Genomic DNA, 18656 nt, shown 5'->3' on the forward strand with positions numbered 1-18656 from the left:
GAGGAACCAAGACAATATCGCAATGATGCTGCCTTGATGTTCAAAAGGCAGAATGTGAACATGTGTGTATCCATGTTATGAGTGTTGAAAGACACTTTTATGTGACGTGTGTCTGACAGTCTGTGTGTGTGTGTGTGTGTACTATACGCGTGTCACTATGTATGTGTGCTTTGATAGCTAACCCTCCTGTGACTCTCGGCTTCCAGGTCCTGAAACCGCAGCAGCAGCAGCAACAGGTTGCTCGTGGTAACCCGCCCCGCCCCCTTCTACGACATCATCAGTCCTTCAACCAACCAGCGTCGTCCTCTTCCTCGCAGGGCCAGCCCAGAACCCAGATCCCTAGGCGAACCCCCTCCCATGCCGCTCAGCTCCTCTCCACCCACCTCCCCCCTCATATCCGCATCTCACTTGACCCCGCCGGTCCCCTGGACCCTGGGCTGAAGCAGGAGATCAGCCAGCAGGTCCGAGAGCTGAGGGCGCAGAACCTCAGTCAGAAGGGCCGCAGCCCTGAGCCCAAACCGGGCCCAAACCAGGTTACCAACCAGGGCGCCATTAAGGGCCCGAAAGATGGTTCTAGTCAGACTCCAGGTTCTGCAGCTGTCCCCTGCCAGAGGCCCAGAGACAGGCCTCTCTCTGCCCCCAGCCAGGCAGCCATCCAGGGGCCTGCACAGCCCCAAGCCCCTCACTCTCAATCCCAGGCCCAGGGTTTGGCCCAGAAACCTCAGGCTGGATGTAGCCCTGTCTCCAGCTCTGCAATCAAACCGGTTAGTGACCAAACACGAGCAAGGCCCCACTCGCCGTGCTATAGAATAGACGTAGATGTAGATCCTGAGGAAGACGTGTGGCAGAAGGGTATGAGGTCGGCCATCAGCCAGGAGAGTCTGGCGACACGGTCCACTTCTCCCAATTCGTTCCTCTCCCAATCCAGCCCTGCTTGTCTTCTCCGCTCCCTGCTACATAGGGTACACCGCTCACCCAAGCACGGTCAATTCCTTGACCCAGGAAGGGCCGGTGGCTTCCTCCAAGTACCTGATCCTGGTTGGGTGTGTGGGGGTGCGAGGGGGAGGGAGTATGGGAGCTCTCCTCAGTTGATTGCTAGCTCCCCATCCTTGGCAAACTGTCAGGCTTTCAGCGACAGGTCCCAACGGCGAAGTCGTTCTGCGGATGTGCGAAGGACACGGAGTGGCTCTCCTCACACCACCTCCCCCATATATTTGCAGAGCTCTGGAAGGTCACAGTCCCCAATGGGTTACTCTCCTGCCAAAGTCTCCTCCACCTGTTCATCTCCACAAATGTCCCCATACTGTACTCCTCAACCCTCGCCCTGTGGCTCCCCCTTTGGCTCCCAGACTAACCTTTATCTCAGACCCTTTGTGGCAGGGTATTAGGACCCTGTTCACACACACACACACACACACACACACACACACACACACTAGGGCATTCACGAATAGTGATTTTTAGTATTCGAATTATTCGACCTCAAAGTATTCGAATAGTCGAATATTCGACAGGACTGGCCAAACTGTAAAATATTAAGTAAGCAAGAGGCGAACATTGTGAAAATAGCCGATCTACATGCTCACAACGCCTCGCAACGCGAGTCGTTGTGAGCATGTAGATCTGCTATTTTCACAATATTTCTGTGGAACCGAGTCACATTAAATGTAATACCTACAATTCCAAGTGCTTGTCAGGGTGGGGGTCCCAGTTCAAATTATGAATTATTATGTTTATTTTGGGGGTCACAGCCTAAAAAGGTTTGAGAACCCCTGTGATAGAGCATTAACACATTCATCCATCAGGGGCATTGACAACTCATTCTTATGACTTCCTATCTAGCCAAGCTTTATAAACTATATTTTTTTTTAAAGAGAAAACAATAAAAAAATAAAAATAAGCGAATATTCGACTTCGGTGAACAACATCGAATAGTGACTTTGATATTCGAATATTTGAATACTTGGTGAATGCTCTAACGCACACGCAAACACACATACACATACACATACACATACACATACACATACACAACACATACACACGCTTTTGTGCATATCTGTATTGTAAATATTGTACAGATATTTATCACTACCTACCCTGTAGGTTCATTATTTTAGTAATTATTTTACTTACTCTTATTGCATTTTCAGAATTACTATGACATTATTTATCACCCTTAATATCTGTATGTATTCTGGAACTGTGAGCCCAAAGAGAGCCACCAAAGTTCAGAAGTACCCCCACCCCCACCCAACACACCCCCGCACACATCCATCTTGTTACCCCTGAACCAAACCCCTGCCATTCCACAACCCACTGGGGCGAGCCTTAACCTTGACGATGTCATTGAGGAACCCCGCCAGTCATCTTTCTTAAACGGTCAGTCAACCGGCCTATCAACGCGCGGCTCGGTGATGGGTGCTGGCCAACCGGTGGCGGGATCCCTCCAGGGTCTGATCGACAGTCAGTGTCGTTTGGCCATGGCCTTTCACTCCTCCAACTCGCTCACCTCCTTCCATGCCCCCCCCCCTGCCCCAACCTCCTCTCTTCCTGTTGAAATGGGTGTTTTCTTGGTGTAGTTGCAGGAGCGACCAAAATTAATCACCTCTTATTACCATGAATTAATCTCTCCAACCTTTACCTCTGATGTTCTCTCTGCTTTAAGGATTGAGCTTTTGGGTGGAATAAGCTAAAGGAAAAGGTGTGCGCGCGCACACACACACACACACACACACACACACACACACACACACACACACAAGCGCAGTATCGTATATAGGCAAACCAACACCCAAAAGCCTTTCCCACTGCAAAGGGATCATATCTTTTAATAGCAGTTCTCTCTCTTCTAGCTTCTACACTAGGTTGCAGGATCCTTCTTCCCTTTCCTTTTTGCTTGTAGAAGAGCACCAGCTGATGCCACCGCTAACCTGTGATTGCATGACTCCACAGATGAACATGCAATGATCCGACTCCGATCGCAACAGTAGCTCTTGGTGCCTTGTAGATCGCCATAGACGTTTCATTGTTGTTGTTGTTTTGTCTTCCCTTGCGTTTGTGTTTAATGACCTCACCGGCACCCCTGAGCGGGCGACTAACAATGCTTTTAGAAATGACACATCGGTGCGTATTCCTTTTGGCCCGGGTCATAATCTGGATAATCTCTCTAGATTATGGCTCATGGGGGCATTACACAAAGCCTCCCAAAGAATACCACTGCAACCCCCCCAGTACGTATTGTATGTGTACTGGGGGTCAGGGTTTGGGGCATCCAGATTAGGGATTTCCCCCCACTGTACACCATAGCCCTCAGACCCTCTCACTTCTCAACTGTATTTGGGACGCGCGCGCACACACACACACACACACACACACACACACACACACACACACACAAACCCAGACATAAAGAAATGCACTTGATTATGCGGGTGACAGATGAAACAGGGAGATAGATGGTGCCAGGGCATGGAATGTTATATGATAGCATTCCACACACCCGCACACACATGATGCTTGGTCACGCAGGCATGATATCAGATACCTCTTCCTTGGAAGTTGGCGTGATATCAAATACCTCTTCCTTGGAAGTTGGCGTGATATGAAATACCTCTTCCTTGGAAGTTTGCAAATGGACAAAAAAACTCTTCACAATAGAGCTTTTAATAGAAAAGACATGGGAACTACTATAATACACTCAATTAACTTGACATCAGAGCCTCATGGTAAGTTGTGAGGCCATGGAAAGTTACAGTCAGGCCCATACAGAGTAATACGCAACACATACACACGTCCTATTTATCACAAAACCTTGCTGTCCCGCAGAGTTGTGAAGTTGAGACTGTCTGTTGGGTAGTCCCTCCCTATACCCCATGTCTAGAGTGACCCTAGCGTGATGGCGGGCCGTGTGCCATGCTGTACGTCCTGTGTGTGACAGTGGTGTGTGTGTGTGACCTGTCCCGTCCCAGGTGGAGGAGCGCTCTAAGCTGAACAGACAGAGCTCCCCAGCGCTGCAGCACAAAGTGTCCAACCGCATCTCCGACCCCTCCCTCCCTCCCCGCTCCGAGTCCTTCAGCAGCGGGGGCATGCAGCCCGCCCGCACCCCACCCATCCACCGCTCCATTGAGCCACAGGTGTGTGTGTGTGTGTGTGTGTGTGCAGGGGAGTCACAAGGGGGGAAGGGGAGTGGGACTGAATTACTAGGGCCCACAGCGGAGGGGCCTTAATTATTTTATACTTTAGCTATTGAAAAATAGCAGATATACAAGCTCACAGCGCGGCACCGAGTGCCGCGCTGCGAGCTTGTAGATCTGCTATTTTTGAAAAGTCGTAAAAATGTGTGCAAATCTTTGAACATAATGTATGTATTTTTTAAACGAACATTTGTAACAAACATTTTGCTTCTGGGGGGGTCCTTATAACTAAATATTTTGAGATGGGGTCCGTGGCCAAATACGTATCATTTTGGGGTCCTTCACATGAAAAGGTTTGAGCACCACTGACATAGAAACAACTTAGGATTTGAAATATTCAAAGACAATTTTTCAAAAATAGCAGATCTACAAGCTCGCAGCGCGGCACTCTGTGCTACGCTGTGAGCTTGTATCGTATAAGTACCCAGGGCCCAGAATTTGGTGCCACACCCCTGTGTGTGTGTGTGTGTGTGTGTGTGTGAGAGAGAGAGTTTGGTGGGCTTTTCATGTCACCAGGTGTGTGGCAGAAATTAACATTGGCTCCCTCTGTGTCCCTCTGTTTCATCCTTTCTCCACATATGCATCCGCTGACTTCCTCTCCCCTCCCTCAATCTCTCTCCTCTTACCCTCTCTCTCTTCCATGTCTTACTCTCTTGTTCCTACCCTCCGTTCTTCCATTCTTCCGTCTCTCTCCTTCCATCTGTCTGTCTCCATTCCTCCAAATCTCCCTCCTTCTCGTCCTGTCTCCCCATCTCCCCCTATCTTTTCATCCATCCCTCTATCTATATATCTCTCTCTCCCTCCCTCCCCCACCATAGATGGCCCACTTGGTTCCGGTGAAGACCCATAGTAGTTCCATGTCGGGCTCCCAGTCCCTCCAGGACCAGACGACCGGCTCGGCCCTGGGGGAAGCGGCTGCCATGGGCACACCGCGTGAGAGGCCTGAGATGCCTCCTCGCCAGAACTCAGACCCCACCTCCGACAACCCCACCCCCCCGCCTCGCGTCACCAGCCGGGACGAGCGTGAGAGGGACAGAGACAGAGACAGGGACAGGACCGCCTGGCTGAGAGAGGAAGACATCCCACCCAAGGTGGGGAGGAGAGCACATATTGGGAGAGCACACAACAATCGCGAGGCTGTTTTCACTAGTTTAAATCATTTTTAAAATGACAAATGCAAAACAAATGGTTTTGGACATACAAGATTTTCACCCAACAACGACAATATCTGAACTGTCGCTGGAGTAGCGGGAACGCCACCGTCGCCCGCTGCAATGTTGTGGCCCTCGGCTTGGTACCCTAGACATAATTCGGCCCTTGGGGAAAACTAATTGGGGAACCCTGACCTAAATGTATACAGGGCTGAAGTTGTTAATGTATGTAATTTTGTAATAATAATCAAAATCTACAAAGTAACTAGTAAAAGTTTTCAAATAAATGTAGTGGAGTAGGAGTACAATATTTGGATCCGAGATGTTGTGGAGTAGAGGTAAAATGACTAAAATTGGAAATACTCAAGTAAAGTACAAATACATCAAAATTGTACTTAAGTACAGTACTCAAGTAAATGTACTATACACCACTGCACATTTCTGCCCGGATGTCAAAAGAAAGGCCTATAATGAAAAGCAAGTTGTAATGGTGTTTCTCTTTGTATGTGTTCAGGTGCCTGCCAGGACCACCTCTATCTCCCCAGCCCTGGTGAGGAAGAATTCTCCTAATGGAGGAGTAGGCCTTGGACCCCGCAGTGGATCCCAGCTCATACGTGCCAGGTAAAGATCAGATAAACTTGAATTATCCTGAAAATATCCTAAAATTGCCCAGGAATAGCCTCCCCCCAGCTCTTTTAATTATGGCTATTCGCTCAATATCGAGGAAAATGCACTCCTTTGGTTTCATGTTAGCTCTGGGTTCATGTTTGCTCATCAATGCATGTAAGTCATTATTCTGCCGTGCCTGTTATGTACAGTATTTAGCATTAAGTACTGCAGGGTTTGCTGTGTAAGAACATTAAACACTTTAACACTTTTTTTTGGCAAATATTCCCCCCAGAATAGGCAAGCTTAACAAGTCGTTAAGCTTGTCAAAAATGTGGCCTCTACAACAGTGACGTGCATATTGAATATTACTTAGACTGAACAGACTGAAACATGGTGTTTCAGTAACCCAGACCTTGGTTTGAATAGTACACAGACTGAACAGAAGTAGGCCTGTCACAATTTTTATGTGAGCTTGTAGATCAGCTATTTCCACTATAAATGTATAAAGAATAAAGTTATTAAATATGCAAGTCATTCCTTTGTATATTTAGGTTATATGTCATATCTGCCCGGTGCTACTTCAAAGCAAACAGAAATGTAATTTTTATTCATATGCTCCAGTGTTCGGCAACAAGAACACAATTAAATCGTTAAGTGCAATTATCTATGTGACAATTAATGGTTGTGTAAAATGTCATAATGGTGACAGCCCTAAACAGAGGTTCTCGTGGTGTTTTCAGTAACCCAGACCTGCGGCGCTCAGAGCTCTCGCTGGACGCCGTACTGCAGAGGACCTCCTCCAACTCCTCGTCCTCCTCCTCTCCTTCTTCACAGGGAGGCTCCACCGAGAGGAGAGGTACGTGAAGACCAGGGACATGCTGGGCCCATGATTCAGCCCGGGAAAAAAGAGTTGGAGAGGCCTTCATTGCGCAAGACTCACATACTCACACAGCACACAGTCACACTTGGCACTCGCTTACCCGAGGCCAAGTAGACACCTCCTTTATGACCCACAATTCTCACCAATTATCACTAATTAACTGCAATTGCCAGCCTGATATCTCTCTCTATAGCGCTGCTGCTACTCAAAAGATTTGTCATTTCAGATCATGACAAGTGACAAGCCAGTGGGCCAATTACATGAGTTATATTTCGTCGTTGTCGGGTGGAAACCTTGTATGTCCAAAACCGTTTGTTTTGTATTTATCATTTTAAAAAATGATTTAAACTAGCGAAAACAGCCGATCTACAAGCACACAACGCCTCGCACCGCGAACGTTGTGTGCTTGTAGATCTGCTGTTTTCACTACTTTTGTGCGACGGCCTTGTATGATGAAGCAGGGATTTGCTTTGCGAAAAGATTTATACATTTGAAACTTGGAGATAAGAGGTTTCTGGCCGACAGTGACAATTTACTTTGTTGGCGGCCCAGCCCCCAAAATGGAACAAAGGCCGACATTTTATTTTAAATTTTTTCCTAATGGCCGGCCGGGACCGGCCGGGAATGAACTGGCCGTTCGGGAATTTTCCCAACTGCTTTTCCCAACGGCCAGCACGTCCCTGGTGAAGACTCACATACTCACACAGCACACAGTCACACTTGGCACTCGCTTACCCGAGGCCAAGTAGACACCTCCTTTATGACCCACAATTCTCACCAATTATCACTAATTAACTGCAATTGCCAGCCTGATACAAGCAACACAAACACACAACCATTTCCATACAAATTAAGCAATATTACACGAGAGGGTGTGCATTATCGCGGTTATTTGGCCCGACAGTCTTGCTGCAGGAACGAGCCGCAGGCGAGTTCCGTAGGCAGGAGTGAAGGGACAAATAACCGCGATAATGCACACCCTCTCGTGTAATATTGCGATTATACAACTGTTGCCCTTAAAAAACTTCATTTCATTGTAATTAAGATATACGATAGGAATTTGTAATTTTTTAATGCCTCATTTAGCTACTATGTCCCTGAACTTCACATGAAAAGGTAGGCAGGAGTGAAGGGACAAATAACCGCGATAATGCACACCCTCTCGTGTAATATTGCGATTATATAACTGTTGCCCTTAAAAAACTTCATTTCATTGTAATTAAGATATACAATAGGAATTTGTAATTTTTTAATGCCTCATTTAGCTACTATGTCCCTGAACTTCACATGAAAACCGCTAGCCTAGCCACCTAGCATAGTGGGGGGAGAGAGGCGTGCTTGCTCTCTTTCGTGACAAACGCAGCTGATTTCTTTATTTGATGAGACCGTGCAGTAGTGCTCATTACCTGCACGGTTGGAGAGCCTGTTTTCCATTGAGAGCCCGACTACCTGTTGTATAATACATGATATTGCACGTTTAAGTGTACAGTGTTTGTGCAAATAAAAAGCACACACAGTTCAGGTACTGTATGTGAGGGCACACACTTCACATACATGTGCATACATGTGAATGAGGTGATAATTCACATCTGGCCTAGTGGTCCAGGCGCATACCACATGGGCTCTGATGCCTGACAGTGTGTCGCGGGTTCGACTCTCGATACCGACGACCTTTGCTGTGTGTCACTCCCCATCTCTTTCCCCATTTCCTGTCAGTCTACTGTCCTATCAATAAAGAGATACAAGCCCCAAAACAAATCTTTTTAAAAAAGGAGAAAAAGAAAATCACACTATGCACTATCACCTGTGCACACGCCGACACGTGCACATAACCGTTTGCACACCACACACACCACATACTTACTAAGACTAGGGCTCCACCAAAAAGACGGCGTCGTGCCGGCATTGGACGGTGTCAAAAAATGAACCGGGGCGAATTTGAGCGTCCGCCGTTGGCGTCGGCAGTGGAGCACCCTTCATTAATTAAAACGGGAGCGTTCCCAGCGCTGACGTTGACGCGACGCTCGACACGCCCGGTGGAGCCGGGGGATAAATATACGCGCACAGACAAACCTGCAAGCTTCCGGGGGCCTCGACGTGTAGCTGTGGGATGATGTCAGCTCCTGGTTCTGCGCCGCTCAACCTGTCCGCTGTGCCCTGTTGCACTCCTTCTCCCGAGGCGCAGATGGAGAGAGAGAGAGGAAACGAGGGAGAGATAAGGAGGGGGAGATTGAGGCAATCTGGCAATGGAAGATAGAGGAGGAGTGAGAGAGACAGGAGAAGGCGGGGAGGGAGAGGCGACCACAGTGAGATGTGTCAGACACCGACCAGTGGGACATAACAGATATGCATGGATGTCCCGCTGACAAACACATGCCACAGTGGTGGGAGGGGGAGGGGCAGGAGAGGCATGTCTCGCTGTATATTGCAAGAAGAAGCTTCGTCACAGCTAGGGATGGGACGATACACGTTGTTGTCGTTTATCGTGATAAAAAACACTCGCGATAATCGTGTCGTGGAGATTTAATTTAACGTGATATCGTTCTCTGTCATGCACTGGGATCAATTCACCTTTTATTTGCCGGGCTGCATATCCGGTACCACTTGAACCCTCTATAATTGGTAAAAGGTACTTATAATATACTGTACGTACTTGATACCAGGCCTGGAATTTCGTCAGTTTAGGGGCAAGGCCAATTGGCCTTTGGTGTTGTCAAATTTTTTAGGGCACAAAGGCCAAGTGCCAGGGCAGGAAGGCCATCATAACAATGATTTTAAGTCCACGCCACAGTCATAGTTAATTTAGCTTAAACGTTAAGGTTTAATGTAATACCTTTCAATTAAATAAATATCAAGAACCTGTTTGTTTTGCCATGTGCAGTGGTATAAAGTAACTAAGTACATTTGCTTAAGTATTGTACTTAATTGTTTATTGTAATTTTGAGTATTTCTAACACTTACTTCTACTCCACTACATCTCGGATCCAAATATTGTACTTTTACTCCACTACAATTATTTGAAACCTTTATAGTTACCAGTTACTTTGCATATATAAATTATAATATTATTAAACATACATGAACCACTTTAGCCCTATTTAGGCTATTTGAAAATAACCAAGCTTATAGAAAAAATAGCAGATCTACAAGCTCAAGATGTGTCTCATAACTATGCGTTGTGAGCTTGTAGATCTGCTATTTTCAAACATTTTGTACTTTTACTTTTGGTACTTTAAGTACATTTTGATACCAATACTTTTGTACTTTTACTCAAGTATATTTTGAATTTGAGGACTTACTTGCAACCAGAGTATTTCTACATTGCAGTAGGCTATTGATACTTTTACTTAAGTAAAACATTTGAGTACTTTTTCCACCACTGGCCATGTGTTGTGCACGCACGCACGCACGCACACACGCACACAAACTCCTCCCTCCCGTTCGCGGAGTGATCCTTTCTCAACAATAATGTACTTTCTGACAGCTCAGCATCTTGGGGAAAGAATAGCTTTTGGTTCCCTTAGCGCTGCATTTTGGTTGTTGTCCTGAGCTCAGCAGAGCTCCGTTTGAAAGCATTCGTTCGCACATTCGGATTTATTCAACAGGCTGCGTTAGATAAAACTCCCGTTTAGCCCGGTGATGTTTTTGTGCAGTTGTATAAACACTGTGTCGCGGGACTCCGGCAGCTCCACTATGCGGCGGCTGCTATGCTGCTACTACGAGCGTAAATGGAATCTACTACTGGTCATGTGAGGAGCTCAGCCAACCACGCACTGCTGTTACCGTAATGACTGGAAAATCGCGCAGAGGAAAAAACGGTAAAAAGCAGTTAATGGACTGCTGTGGGCGCCGGGGCACCACGGCCACTGTGGCCGTTTGGGCATGTCATTTTTTGAGGGGCACACGGCCAAAGAGAGGGGCAACGACGGCCATGGCCGTCGTGGCCGCCGTGAATTTTCTGCCCTGCTTGATACAGTCTTTTTTTCACTCTCAAATGTCTTTGCCAAAAAATTGCCGATCTGCAAGCTCACAACGTGTCGCGATGCGACGCGTTGTGAGCTTGTAGATCTGTAGATCTTTGGCAAATGTTCCGCCCCAAGATAATGGATTTGGATTATCGTAATAATATTGTAAATCGCGATTTATTTTGACACAATAATCGTGATATGAAATTTTCATATCGTCCCATCCCTAGTATAGTCACAGCCTGCCGACGGTGAAGACTGACACTTACGAGATGGCGAGGCCAACCTCATGACGTGCCCGTGACACAAACACCCGCAGTTTGTTCAGCGCAGAGCAGCTCTTTCTACTCCTGTCTCTGCCTTGTGTATACTTACTGAATATTGTTTACATGAGTCGTTTGACAAGTGAGACTGTACACAATGTTTTCTTTTTATTATCCCTGTTTACACTGATAGAAGCTGCAGAAGTGTTTGTGTTTTTTGGGAGGAAAGTGTTTTGTGTGTGTGTACCGTAAAACTCTGTTCTCGCCCTGATAGGTCAAACCAAGCATGAAGGATCCCCCCCAGGAGCCAATCAGGAGGCTAAGCCAAAACAGGACGAGGGACGAGAGTCAGCGAGACCCAGCAGACCTGCAGTGAGTCACTCTAGCACGCACACACACACACACACACACACACACACACACACACACACACACACACACACACACACACACACACACACTACACTCTCTACCATGGTTGTGCTCATTACTCTTTCCTCCTCTGGAATTTTCGACTGGCCTTCTCTGTCCTTTTGTCCCTGCTGTTCATCTGGTTCTCTCTTTCTCTGTCTTCTCTCCTCCTCTCTCTTCCTTCCTCCATTGCTCAGAGCTATAAGAAAGCCATAGACGAGGTCAGTGACACACCTTTCCCCCCCCCATTTCAGTATGTTTCAGTTTCCCTCTGTTTAACCCCTTGGCATGGAGAAGGAGGCTGCTCTCACAGGAAGATCCCACGTTTTCCTTTCAACGAATATCAGTGTTTGACTGAGGGCATTGTTGACTAGACATGCTGTGTGAGTGTGTTAGTACAGGAGCGTGTGTGTGCGTGCAAGTGAGTTTTCACGGGTTGTACAGGTCATTTGTGTGCATGACTGTGTGTATGCATGCACACGCCTTTGTGCGTGTGTTTGTGTGGTGTAGTGCTAGTCTAAGAATAGGTGTGATCTTACATACATTTAGTATATTACATATACACGTCAAAAGTTCACACCCAAGCCCACCCGGAGAGGGGAAGCATCGCGGCGGCATTAAAAGTAGTAGTGCTGGGGGGCATGGTAGCGCAGTCGGTAGCGCTTTCGCCTCACAGCTAGAAGGTCCTGGGTTCGATTCCCGCCGGGGGACGCTGTGGGAGCTGGGGGGCATGTTCTCTCCTCCGGGTCATCAGTGCCCACACCCTAGGTGGGGTTGGCGAAAGGGCCTTTCTGTGTGGAGTTTGCATGTTCTCTGCTTGTCTCCTAGGGTAGATACCCTAACAAAAACATGCAGTAATCCTTGGTTTGAATAATACACAGACTGAACAGAATTAGGCCTGTCACAATGATTACATAATCGTCTAATCGCAATTATTTGAGTTAATCGCAATTATTTTGCATAATCGTCATAATCATTTCCATGTTGAGAAATGTTCATATAGTTTCAAACTGATGGAGGGGAAAGGAACTGGTTGGAATAACGTGTTCCTTCCACGCGCTACGTCCAACCGGGGAAACTCCCCCCTGTCAGGTGATAAGAAGCTGCCTGCAAAATGGGTTACAAAATCGTGGGATAAAGATTATAATAAAAAAAAAGATTATAATAAAAAAAAGTAGTAGGCTAGTGCTGCATTGTGTTCTGACCCAATAATTAATTGCTGCCACTCGGTGTCAGCTATTGTCATCTAATTTCACATGGCAGAAAATGTGTGTTCAGTAAAATATCTCCACTTTTCCACGAGCTTCACACATGGACCATGTTCTCTGCACACAATGGGGCCCGAAATGATTGCAGGACTGAACATATGAAGAGCAGATACTGCTATTGGTGCGGGGTAATTAATCACAACTTTCCATGCCGCCGCGACTACTCCCCTACCGGGAGGGAGTGGGTGTGAGCTATGGCTGTGTATATGTAATACATGAAATGTATAGAATATCACAGCCATTCCAGGGCTAGTGTAGTGCGTGCACACATGGGTTGTGATTGAAATGCAAAGTGCCTGAACCATCTCTCTGAATAGTGCTGTATCTCTCTTCCTGTTTCTCTGTTGTCAACTTTACTGGGGTCAGGAGGAGCTGGTAAGCCCACCGTTTATGATGGACCCCCGTCCCCTCCAAACCCTGCCCCCTTCCCGCATGACTTGGTCTGGTCGACTGGGTTGAATGGGAGGGAGGGAGCACGGTCCTCTTGGCATGGGGGTATTTTCGGGTGGGGGGTTAGTGCGGGAGGGGGTGTTGTTGCTGCTGTCCTCCCAACGGTGCGGCAAACCCACTCTGCCATTCTAGGGGGGAGCCCCTATTCATAAAGTTCCCTTGTGGTGTTCACCAAGAATTGGAGCGCTGAACTGAGATCAGTCACATCACACAACTCATAGGAACTTGACTATAGTTTGGGCATTTCGGGCAGTATGTTGATGGAATCGTGCACTTTAGGAAAGAAGCATGACATTTTGCACATAGTTAGAACATGCCATATGGAACATTTTTGGCTATAGGGACATCGCAGACTTGTCTTGGAAAACTTGTGGGAGCCAATCAAAGTTGGCGTCTCATAGACTTTACTATACAGTAAAGTAATACAAAAAATAAATATGCTAGCATGTGAGGGGTCAAACTAGGGTTTTTTCATGATTCTGAATCCAATGCATTTGTTTTGCACGAAAAACATTCCTTAGGCTAAAAACGGCCCCATAAAACCATGGTTTAGTGATGAGTCGTCACTTTTCACAGTTTTGTGGGGGCCGTGTTTCGAAAAGGAATGGTTTTCGTGCAAAACAAATGCTTGCATTGGATTCAGAATCCCTAGTTTGACCCTTCACATGCTACTTAAAGCATATTTATTTTTTGTATTATTTTACTGTATAGTCAACTTTGATTGGCTCCCACAAGTTCCCCAAGACAAATCTGCGATGTCCCTATAGCCAAAAATGTTCCATATGGCATGTTCTATGTGTGCCAAACTTCATGCTTCTTTCATAAAGTGCACGATTTGTGCACGAAACGCTCGGACTACTATAAGTCTTTGGTCTTTGGTTCAGTGCTCCTGTTCTAAGGTACTTTAGGCATACGGGCCCACATGTTTGTCCGGTGACCTTGCTGTACGTCAGTGAGATGTCCGACTGGCTTGTCCCACTGTTCTTCTTCTTCCCCTCGCTCCTCTCTCTGTCTATTTGTGACCTGTGCCCATATTCATCATAGTCTCAGAGGAAATCGGTCCTGACCGGCCCAAAATCTTCAGCACATTTGGTCCTACTTTTAGCCATAGGAGTAAAAGAGTGTCATAAACTTTATTAACCCCAGGAAACTTATAATCTGGTCTCCAGCAGGATTTAGTAGAGCTTGAGATTTCTTGTTGTGTTGAGTTGAGATCCCCCCAACATGCGTTTCCTGCTTATTTTTAGGCATGCGTCATCCTGTTGAGATGTGTTCCCTGGTTACGTTTAGGCCAGGGGTCTTCAACGTTTTCAGGCCAGGGACCCCTTAGCCGAGAGAGAGATTTATTGTATAAATGTGTGATGCAGATTTTCATTGATTTCATAGATAGATTCATTGACTTGTTTGACAATACTTGGTCTGCTCTTTTTTTTACCTCTACACCAAACCTATTTGCAGAAAATAGCCGATCTACAAGCTCTCAAGAGCTTGTAGATCTGCTATTTTTGTCTAAAGTTCTCCTCAGAATAGTGATGCGAGGGCGCAAGTTGTTCATTTAAAAGAATTATCCTATCGCAAAGATTTGGTGGCCCCCCTGTGGTAACTCTGAGGACCCTCTGTTGAAGACCTCTGGTTTAGGCATTAGGTTAGAGAGGGTTACGTTTACATATATGGTTTAATTACCCTCAGTAATACTAATAAAATGTTCCCCACCACTCATTGTTATATAATTCAAAAACTGCCCTGGAGTTGTCTGTGTCTTACTCTACAGTAGATGCATATTATTAAGCTCACTTCCCAAAGCATAGGGGAGGAAGAACTGGGAGTGGTTGGCCAGCTGACATACTATGACCTACCATGCAATTTGCAAATCAATAGATATCATTGTTAGATTTATTGATCACTTTTGGTAATAGATTGTCTTTTGCTGAGTTGTATAGACACATATTACTGTATAAGTGGTGCTATTGTCTGTATTTAAATAAAAAAAGACTATGGAGATGGTCCTATACTGTACTTTTGAATGTCCCAAATCCCTAGCACAACTATCAGCAAAAAACATCATGTTTTCCACTTGGTGTCTTTAAAATTATGACGTAATTTATGCTCAAATGAGATGTTCTCATCTCACTGAAAGTGCACGTAGGAAGCTTCATAAAATCCTCATAGTTCTATTCTGAAGGAGTATTTTTAGAGCTAGAAAACCATTAGTTTAATTCCTGAGGAGTGATTCTGAGGTGATTGATAAATACGGGCCCTGGTGTCGCCCCACCTCTGTGGAGAAAATGGAAATGTCAATGTTTCTGAGGTTAATCTGTCTGTCTGTCTGTCTGTCTGTCTGTCTGTCTGTCTGTCTGTCTGTCTGTCTGTCTGTCTGTCTGTCTGTCTGTCCCTGTCTCTGTGTTGCCTCCAGGACCTCAGTGCACTGGCCAAGGAGCTCAGAGAGCTGAGAGTGGAGGAGGGCAGCAGACCTCCAGTCAAGGTACACAGAAATGATCACACACACGCACGCACGCACGCACACGCACGCACGCATGCACGCACGCACGCACGCACGCACGCACGCACGCACACCTCATGAGTCATGACGAGTAATTGTCACACAAAAATAATGCACCCCCCTGGCTAGACGGGGCGCTTGTTGGAGGGGAAAGGAACTAACATGTTCCTTCCACACGCTACGTCCACCCGGGGAAGCTCCCCCCCTGACAGGTGATAAGAAGCGGCCTGCTCACTCCTCATGTACTGAAGGAAGCATGAGCTCAGTTCGGGGCTCTCCTCAGGTTGGCAGAGGGAGAGCAGTGCCCAGGATTACAGCTTAGGCAATTGGCACTGGGTGACAAATGAGTTACAAAATTGTGGGCTAAATATGTAGGAAAGATTGTCACACAATTGAGGAGAGAGGGCGAGATCATTTAGCGACCTACAACCGGGTCGCGACGTGGTCGGTAGTTTTCAGCGACCGGGTCGCAAAATCGAGCGACCGGGTCGCTAAATGGAGCGACCGGGACGCTAAATCACCGACCGCGGCACTAAAGCGAGCGACCGGGTCGCTAAATGGAGCGACCGGGTCGCTAAATCACCGACCGCGGCACTAAAGCGAGCGACCGGGTCGCTAAATCGACCGACTGGGGCGCAAAATCTTCCGACCGGGTCGCTAAATCTACCGACCTAAAACTGCAGGCAGGTCGGTAGATTTAGCGACCGGGTCGGTCGATTTAGCGGCGCGGTCGGTGATTTAGCGACCCGGTCGCTCGATTTAGCGACCCGGTCGCTGAAAACTACCGACCACGTCGCGACCCGGTTGTAGGTCGCTAAATGATCTCGCTCCTACTGCAATTGAGATTATTAATTAGTAATTGCGACATAGTGTGAGCTTGCAGATCGGCTATTTCCACTATTAATGTATTTTTTTACACACAGTATCTTTCTGAAAATGTAAATATAAAAAGGAATAAAAACAGGGGATGATAGCTAAGAATCTCCTTTCCTTCCACACTTAACCAATTAAACCCTATATACAGTAGTGCGTTGCCTGGGGTTGCCCAGGGTTTGACCGGGCCATTTTTCCCTTACACCTAAGGTGGGGAAAATGGAAGCTTTCATCGTGACACGTTGTGAGCTTGTAGTTAGTTTATTTTGGACGAATCTTCGCCTATTATTATGACATACCCAGAATAGGGTTTGTGTCGAGAGTGTTTTTCAAAGTGAGATCTGACGGCGCTGATCATGATGAAGATGGTTTATTTTTCCTCTTGTCTGTTTGTCTTTGTGCCCTGTGGGTCCCCATACATTGCAATTCTAATTTGCACAGACGTAACATTCAGGGGTGTCGCACCAAATTCTGGGCCCTGGTTACAAGGATTCACTGATATTTTGTGCTTTAACTATTAAAAAATAGCCGATATACAAGCTCACAGTGCGGCACAGAATATTTCAAATCCTTCTATGTCAGTGGTGCTCAAACTTTTTCATGTGAAGGACCCCCAAAATGATATGTATTTGGCCACGGACCCCCATCTCAAAAAAAATAGTTCCAGGGACCGCCCAGAAGCAAAATTTTAGTTAAAAATGTTCGCTTAAAAAATACACATTCAAAGATGTGCACGCATTTTCATGACTTTTCAAAAATAACAGATCTACAAGCTCGCAGCGCAGCACTGTGAGCTTGTAGATCTGCTATTTTTCAATAGCTAAAGTATATAATAATCAAGGCCCCTCCACCATGGGGCCCTAGTAACTCAGTCCCCCCCCCCCCCCCCCTTTGTGACGCCCCGGTAACATTTGCTCTGATGTCTTTCTGTTGTGATGAAGGTGACAGACTACTCCTCCTCCAGCGACGACTCAGAGAGCAGCGACGAGGATGGCGAGACAGTGGGGCATGATGGGACGGTGGCTGTCAGTGACATCCCACGCGTCATGTAAGATGCCTGCCTCATTTCCATCTGTTTGTTGCTCTTTCCCCTTTCATCTTTCTGTATTACCATCATTCTATCCATATTCCTGTTTGTCAATCTGTCAGCTTTCTAGATATAGGCTAGATATCATTATCTCTCTCTCTCTCTCTCTCTCTCTCTCTCTCTCTCTCTCTCTCTCTCTCTCTCTCTCTCTCTCTCTCTCCCCCTGTCTCTATAATATTATTTTTTGTTTTGTTTTTGTAAAAACTTCTAAGACTGAAGTTGTCTTTATGTGTCTTGAGAACATTTCCCATGCCAGTAAGTTGTCAGTATACTTGTAGATATACAGAGTTGTCATGCAACTACTACATACAAATGATTGGGTTTCCTTCCCTTTGTGGGTGCGTGCCTGTGCATGCGTGTTGCAGGCCAGCAGTGCAGGGTAGTGGGGAGTCTTATGGAGGGTTGACAGAGGATCCTCTCGGAGACGCCTACAATAGCTCCAAAGACGGCACTCTGGTGATGAGAGAGGTAAGGAACACACGCACGCGCACACACACACACACACACACACACACACACACACACACACACACACACACACACACACACACACACACACACACACACACACAGAGATAGACAAACTGATCTGAAATGTCTTTCTTTCTTTCTTCCTTTCTTTCTTTCTTTCTCTCTCTCTCTCTCATCCATCTCAGACAGAGGAGAGGAGGCGAGGGGGTCACACAGAGAGCAATGGCATTGGTAACCATGGTAACCTGCCTGACCTGGTGCAGCAGAGCAACTCCCCATCGGCCACACCCACCACGGCCCTGCAGGAGCTGAGTGACATGGCGGAGGTTAGGCACACACACACACACACACACACACACACACTTCAAATCAATATTACCATTATTTCAAACTTTTTGCCTGGATCGATTACGATCAATGTCAATTACGAGGAATGCGTGGGTTATGTATATGGCTTAATCCAGTGTTTCTCAAACGTTTACATTTCAAGGTCTCACCTTAACTATTGACAGCATAAAAATGGAACCAAATG

General features: G+C 46.5%; 1 protein-coding gene across 1 annotated transcript in view; it reads left to right on the forward strand.

Moving 5' to 3' along the window:
* The window catches only part of LOC308305703 (traf2 and NCK-interacting protein kinase-like), a 133825-nt gene that overhangs the window by 95608 nt on the left and 19561 nt on the right, over window positions 1-18656 (forward strand). Inside the window, exons 15-23 of the mRNA XM_080750539.1 lie at window positions 3972-4136; window positions 5015-5287; window positions 5862-5968; window positions 6697-6812; window positions 11339-11436; window positions 15607-15675; window positions 17508-17614; window positions 18019-18121; window positions 18310-18450. Coding sequence (XP_080606665.1) covers window positions 3972-4136; window positions 5015-5287; window positions 5862-5968; window positions 6697-6812; window positions 11339-11436; window positions 15607-15675; window positions 17508-17614; window positions 18019-18121; window positions 18310-18450 — 1179 coding nt within the window. The remainder of the gene's footprint in view (window positions 1-3971; window positions 4137-5014; window positions 5288-5861; window positions 5969-6696; window positions 6813-11338; window positions 11437-15606; window positions 15676-17507; window positions 17615-18018; window positions 18122-18309; window positions 18451-18656) is intronic.

Source organism: Nannobrachium achirus, assembly GCF_963921795.1.
Source record: "Nannobrachium achirus genome assembly, chromosome: 20".
Classification (NCBI taxonomy): Eukaryota; Metazoa; Chordata; class Actinopteri; order Myctophiformes; family Myctophidae; genus Nannobrachium; species Nannobrachium achirus.